Source organism: Acanthaster planci, linkage group LG06 (assembly GCF_054643075.1).
Source record: "Acanthaster planci isolate LZ-2023a linkage group LG06, COTS_SCS, whole genome shotgun sequence".
Classification (NCBI taxonomy): Eukaryota; Metazoa; Echinodermata; class Asteroidea; order Valvatida; family Acanthasteridae; genus Acanthaster; species Acanthaster planci.
Window position 1 is genome coordinate 20,234,624 of NC_141782.1, and position 7,219 is coordinate 20,241,842.

Below are 7,219 nucleotides of genomic sequence, written 5' to 3' on the forward strand. Positions count from 1 at the left end.
GCCTGAAAAAACAGTGATGTCAAGATGCTGGAGGAAATGAAAGGCATGGGAAATTCAAGATGGCTGGCTTTAATGACAACAAAGCTGGGATGCATGTAATGAAAACGTTTGGGCCAAATTGAGGAAGCATATTCACAGCAGTTTAATTTTAGTGATCTGTGAACATAATACATTGAATAACTATTCATTCCAACCTTTAAGAAAGTGAGCAAAATGGTTGACAGTCTTTATCGAGAGAACAATCTTGGAACAGAAAGTACATGTATCTCAAAATTCTGAGATCTATGTCGTTCTGTTTATTTTTGCATTCAGCTTTTATTCCGAAGGAGGTAACGTCAGAGGATGGAATGAGTAAAACTCACTCTTGAACCTTGGTCAAATCACAAGTTTGGCAGATAAAAACTGGCCAAAATAAGTTGTACTTCCCTCCCCTTTTATGCCGCATTGGTGAAACACTAACGCTCCCAACTTAAAAATAAATGGACAAGTATACTAAAAGTACAAGAGTTCTGTAAAATTCAAATTCGAAAAACGGCAATGCATAAAACAACAAAAGAAAACAAGTCTTATCAAACAACTTTTGTAGTGTTTAGGGTGAAATTAGGGGAAGATAAGAAATCAATGATACATCTAGCAGAGGGAATGCAACAATAATAAAGTAACATGACTTCTCTAGGCTTTAACTAGCTGCCAAGGAATGCGCCCTCTGACACACGGCTATGGTTCTGTGAATCTTGTTTTTAGTAGTTTTAAGTGTGAGGAGATAGCAAAGCCAGAATAATTACACCTCTCAAAGTCCATAATTTTGACTGAAAACATCCTGATAATTTAAACCTGAGTGTTCTGCAGAAAGTAACGATTTCTAATTACAAATCTAACTTTTTTTAAAAATACACACTTAAAAGTACATGAGAAATTTAACAATTATTTTACACTGAAGACCTAAAAAATTGTTAATACAATGCAAAATCTAAAATCATGTACAAATATTTGAATTTACTTTCTTTGAACATAACTGAACTGAATATTAACACATTTAAAGTAAAAACTATCCACATTATGTGATAAGATTGATGCATAATTTTGAAAAACATTTTATTGTCAAGGTCAGTTTGCTGTTTGACAATGAAATGTTTTCAAAATTAAGGACGTTACTGGAATGTTATCACATTGAAAAAGTACATATCAACTAGACTTTTGAAGTGAAAAAAGCCTCATCTCAACCAAGACACAGCAACATCAAAGACTCGGAAACAAATGCCAAGAAAAGTGGGACAGGTACACTAAAAAGTGAACGTTTAAAACCCCCATTTCAACATAAAAAGATCAATGCAAAAGTCCCATTCATTTGTGCAGGATGCCAGGAAGGGCAGGGTCTAAAATATGCCATTTTGTGTCGACAGTCTGTGAGACTGCAAATAGGTTTGCCCTGGTCAAGATGTTGAATGCTTTCCCTCAGTCTGAAAAAGTGCATAGAATTAAGTTGTTAAGTTGTACATGGATAGTGGGAAGCACAAGTACATGTCATCTTGAGAAACCAGACAGTGTGGTTCAAGTATTTGGCCTGTTGATTATGCGTAATCATTATGCACAATTATGGGCTTTCTTCACAAGGTAGTCATTTTAGATTGTGCTCTCTGAAACCAATGTACATGTATTTGCTGGATTACTTTGGAACTGGAAGACTTCTTGTGCCTTGATTACAGATTTCACCTCACTTTGAAAAGTACAGGTTTTTTTTCATTTGGGCAAAAAAGGTGACATGCCCATTCATCGGTAATTTGAAATTGGTAGGAAGCTGAGTGTATGAACAATACAGGTGACTTAGAATATCCAAGTATTTGCAAAAGGAGTTCACCTGCAGTTTGCACCTGAGTCCTTTTGCAAAGTTACCGAACATTTCTTGCCCAGTATTGTTCATAGATCCACAACCCTACCTATTCCATCCCGGGCTTGATCCCAACTCTACAGCCTTCAATTTCAGTAACTTGGGCAATAACAGAACTACATGTATGTACAATAATTTGACCCTGCTTCCAAACCTAAGACCTAAGTATTTTACAAACTTTCAAAACTGGTGAATTTAAAAATAGAATAGAATACATTGAGGTATTGTCACTCCATAAAAAATAACCACACTCATTGTGGCCTTAAAGTCAACATGACTTGTGCAGATAAATTTCTACCCAAATAGTGAAACTTTATCAGATTCAAATTAGACAAACATTTCCTGAGCATCATGTAACACACTTTTTGTTTATTATTTTGTGAAAGATTAAAAAATAACATTAAAAAAAATACTTTGCAATGAATTGTGCAAAAATACCCACCTAGAGTACAAGTTTATTAAAATTAAAATACACACGAAAGAACATTTGAATCGTTCAAATGAATAGTTAACACAAACAGAAATGTCACCGATGTACATGTAAGTAAAAAAAAGTGTCTATCAAATGGATTTTAGGTTCAACTTATCCTCAAGGTATTTGAATTGGTTCACCATTTCCTCCAGAGGCTTTGTGGCATCAAGAACCTGACAGATATGAGAAAAAAAAGAGAGAAATTTGGTAAAAAAGATGTGACGGAATAAACTTTGAATTCAACTGTCACAGGGACTTCAGCTTTGAATTTAGATGGATATTCTGAACTCACAATTACTGGTGCTGGGAGTTCAAATTTTGTCTTCCTGATGAGCCAGTCTTCATGGGTCTCATGAAGGTCTCGCAGATAGTCTATAGGTATTTCTGACTCCTCCTTACGGCTACGTTCTCGAATCCGTCTATCACACAGCTCAGGTGTGCTACGAAGATACACTGACAGGAGTAAAAAAAAATCTTTCAATTGATGGAGATCCTTAGTGTGTTCTTCGTGATGAATCATTAATGCTCTCTGTGGCATCAAAGTACACTACATCTGTGGTGGGCTGTGGTATAGTAATGTTTTGTCACGAATGATGCTACAGACAACATGGTGTATGCTACCAAATGGCAGTTAAATGTACGACTTATTGCATGGTGTTTGCCACTGAGCTGACCTTAATTCCTTAGATATTCTGGCTTGGAATCTTTCACTTAGAGTCTAGTCTTCCAGTGTGCAGGAAATACGTGTAACAGCTTTGTTTTGTTCTTAAACTTCTGAGGGGCATCAAGTCTCGTGAGGTAAAGGAGGTTGACTCCTGCCTCCCTACATCCTAAAATATAAATCCTAAAATACCTGGTTGGGTAAGGATGAATGCATTACATGTAGGCATTTTAATATGCTCACACTGTGATTGTGACAAAACCACAAACAGTGATGTGGAATAAGGCTTTAAATAGAATCTGGCTCCAGGCTAAAAGTCTCATGGTATCAATGCATATTTATCCAATAAACTGAAATTTTTGCTTCAACATATTCTAGAATTCCAACTGCCCAAGCTGAAGAACATGGACAAGCCACTGACCTATGTGATCAATGTGAAGATCTTTGGTTGTTTTCAGCCAGTCAAACCATTCACACAGTACATTGTATTCTGGTCTCTGCAAAAACTTGCTGTGAAGTGAAAGAAAACAAAATAGGAAAATCAAATGAAAAAAAACCCACATTTTAACAACTTAGCATGTTTCATATAAGTTTGAATTATAATGATTCAATGTGCTAAATTTGCTTAATGGCTATTAATTAACAGTACAGTCTAAGAAAATTGTATTTCACAGGAACTAAAACACAATTATTTTGAACACGAGTAGGCTCTGTGGGTCAAAAATGAAAAACAAGTATTCCAAAAGTTGGTTAAGAGTTTCATATAGACATCACTTGATACCCGTGCACCAACTCTATGAGAATGGTCTGAAAAACTCTAAGCATTTTCTAAGTAAATGCTTCAATATTATCCTCACTTAGTTTTGACTTTTTAGAATGTTATTGCCTTCTGGTGGTTATATTACTTCAGGAAAAAATCAGTAACATCCACGTGTGGAATTCTTACCCAATGAGTCAAAGTGGAAAAAAGTGACTCAAAACACTGTTCTTAATGGTACCAAAGGCATGAGTTGTGCTCAAAAATGGGAATAGTGACAAAACACGAATGGTAATCCTTTTTTTCACAGAATCTACCCAAACTCTGCTCCGGAATTTTTCAGGATAGTAATTTTTTTGTGTGTGGAGTAGTTGCTATAGTCTAAAATGAAGAAGGGACAGTGCAATTGGAAATGTAAGGAATGAACCTCCAAGACAAAGAAGAAAAATATCTCCACCTTTTAAAGAGGTTTTCTGTGAAGCAGTATTTGCCACTGTATATGGAGCGTTCCATCAGTTTGACCCTGCAGTTTGTCTTAGCTTCGTGGACCTCAAGTCTTGTGAACTGGGCGTAAGACTCAAAGGCAAAACTCCATCGTGCAGGATCCTTATAGAATAGATCCTGACAAACCAAAAAACTCAAATCAATCAGATGTATAATTTACGATTTCGAAAGAGTGCGTACTGGCATCTACATGTACCCCTGCTCAATGGGCCTACAGGACATTCCGTCTGAAGTCCATGTGGAGTTTATTGCTTCCTGCTGAAATTCTAGCAAAACCAGCAAATTCAAATGCACGTTAAACTCTCAGTTGGGAGAAGTAATCTGTCTTGCTTAGGAGCATAAATACATTGACTGCAACCTGGTAAGCTGAATTTGAATCCATAATCAGCAGAATCGACCACAGACCTTGAAACTGGTGACCACAAAATGAAGGCTAGTTTATTCTAGTTTAAATCCACATTTGGTTTTCTTGCCTTAAAGGTCCAAAGAACACAAAATTTCACAAAACAAAAAACAAAAACTGAGAATTCTACAAGGTCTACGTTTAAGTAATCGTTTGTTCATTCCTACTTCATTGTGACTCTTTCAGTGTTTTGCTAAAACTGCTAACAAGCTTCCTAAATCAAGCCTGTAATCTGAAACTACGTACTATGGCCTAACCATCCTCAATCCTTCGAAATCCTCCAGGCAGTTTTGGAGGATTTAAGAGGATTGAGGCTGCAGTGCAAAATTGCATTGCTTATTACGAAGGATGGATTGTCTTAAAGTTATAGATTAGACCTTGTGTTGTTTACGTTCAGCCAGGCTTAATTCATGCTCACATTGTATGTGAAATCCTCCTGACTGTTCCAGGATACCATTTACACTGCCTCAACATAATGAGAGGAATTGCTGGAGGATTTTGGAGGATTGAGGCAGTGGGCACCCCTCCACAGAATATATTCAAGAACAATTGGAGGATTTTGGAGGACTGAGGCTGTATCCAATTTTTTCATGGTGGCTGTAGGAGGATTTTTAAGGATTGAAGGTGTATCCATACAGCAAGGATTTGCTCTATGGTGTATCCTAGGCAAAAGGGCCTCGGCAGTTAAGGTTAGAATCCAACATTTTCAAACCAATGTATTTTCTGACTTCTTTATTACAAATTCACGACACCAAGAAAATGTAAGCACCGTTCTGTTCTGCAAATTTTATTTCAAGCAGTCCTGATAAAGGCAAAATGTAAGTAAATTTGTTTACCAATATATTTTGTCCCCTGTTATTCCGCCACTTGTGGACAGGCTCAGGCAAGACCTCGATTCCTTCCTTCTGGCTGAAGTAATTCAGCAATGTTGATTTCCCGCTTCCAATGTTTCCTTCAACAACGATCTGGGACAGAAAAAAAAAATGAAACGATCAAATCAAAGTATATCGAAGTTCAAGAACAAGAAAATATAGAAATTATATTCATACACGTAGATCAAAAAAAGTCATGCATGAAAGGTACTGTTAAGTGTAATCTTAGCTTTGCACAATTTCATTTTATTCCCGAGTTGATTGTCCTATGAATGGATGTTATTCAAAGGTAAATCAACCAATAATACATGGTAAGTGATGACATGAAGTCGGATGACCTCATCATTCACTTGAACACTTAATAAGCCAATTTCCTGTTGCGTCACCAGGTTGATTTTAGCGCCCCCACGCGAGTAATTGAACAAAAAAAGCTGGCTAGAGGGGAACAAAATGTCAACAATAGAAATCATGAGCATCCAGTCGCCAAATGTTACGCAACGTTATTGTCAAGAATTTGTTCCCCTCTGTTAATAAGCCTTCTGAGCTTGCGCACATGAAACGTGAAAAAGGCTTATCGCAGTTCACCTACATGTGTATGAGACCCAGGTCGATTTGTTATTCATAAGTTGATTGAGTAGGTTGAAAGGCAACTTAAAAGAACTTGTGATGTGAAGATCCATTCATTGTGTTTGAGTGACTGAGTTGACTGTCTGAGAAGCGAGATAGGAGCACTGGCTTGGTTGCCATTACCATTAACTGACATGACTGATTGGCCAGAGGTCTGTATCTGGCCACCATACATTTGGGTGATCGATGGTACAGCCCACTACACTACAGTTCAACATGTTCAACATCAACCTCGGCACTGTTGAATCAAGGAGGAAGGACACAAACTTGAATAAGCCTAGGCTACGCTCCTGATTCCACAAACAATGAAACATGACAAACAATAAAGAATCCAATGATAAGTTAATACTTGAATTGAAAAGAGTGACACAAAAACCTACCGTCCTTGTCTTCCCATGGGATGTTTTACTGTTGCTAATGTTGCTTGTGGCAGTGGTACTGACATTAGCCTTTGAGCCGATGTCCGACAGCGGAGCGCGATTTGGTGTGACAGCATCACTACTACATGTACTAGCATTCAGCATGTCCGCTTCTTCGCGCCGGTTTTCCTTTGCATCAACTCGTGCATTTGGTCGCTTTTGAGACAGGATTCCGGAATTTCCTTGTTTTTCTCCGAGCATTTTGATTGTTAATTTCCTTGAATGTAATAGTGAAGCGTAAAAATTCCGATAAAATGGTCGATAAAAACCGATAAACATAGATTTTTATGATTGAAATATCATCGAGATGTACATGTACACACGAAATCTGTCCTGTTGAAAAACCCCGCGCTTCTTGGATCATTCCAAATGTAACCTTAAGGGGCGCCGCAGCTTTCACTTACCATTAAAAATACAACAAAGATGTAGTTCAGTCTATATTTGGGTACAATAAGAAATGTAAATTGAACACATAAGGAAATAATTTAAACTATTTTATTCTCTTTTAATTTTTGTCTGAAGTAATACAGAAAACTATCTATAAATACTTCGCATCCCACTCTTATAAAGTGGTATCGCTACATCTTAGACTGGCGCCGAAGAATTCGTACTCAGA

General features: G+C 37.2%; 1 protein-coding gene across 1 annotated transcript; it reads right to left on the reverse strand.

Annotated features, from left to right (window-relative positions):
- Positions 1-273: 273 nt before the first annotated feature.
- On the reverse strand, positions 274-6,962 carry LOC110981352 (deoxynucleoside kinase-like). The gene is made up of 6 exons (XM_022238865.2): positions 6,565-6,962; positions 5,522-5,650; positions 4,236-4,399; positions 3,443-3,531; positions 2,653-2,813; positions 274-2,533 (listed from the first exon to the last, which is right to left on the reverse strand). The coding sequence occupies exons 1-6, from the start codon at positions 6,880-6,882 to the stop codon at positions 2,450-2,452; spliced, it is 945 nt and encodes a 314-aa protein (XP_022094557.2). The 5' UTR covers positions 6,883-6,962; the 3' UTR covers positions 274-2,449.
- Positions 6,963-7,219: the final 257 nt, after the last annotated feature.

Coding starts and splice junctions, on each gene's coding strand:
- LOC110981352 (XM_022238865.2), bottom strand. CDS start 6,882: ATGTTTATCGGTTTTTATCGACCATTTTATCGGAATTTTTACGCTTCA. Junction 2,814..3,442: donor TCTTCACATTGATCACATAG/GTCAGTGGCTTG, acceptor TACTCCTGTCAG/TGTATCTTCGTAGCACACCT. Junction 2,534..2,652: donor AACTCCCAGCACCAGTAATT/GTGAGTTCAGAA, acceptor CATATCTGTCAG/GTTCTTGATGCCACAAAGCC.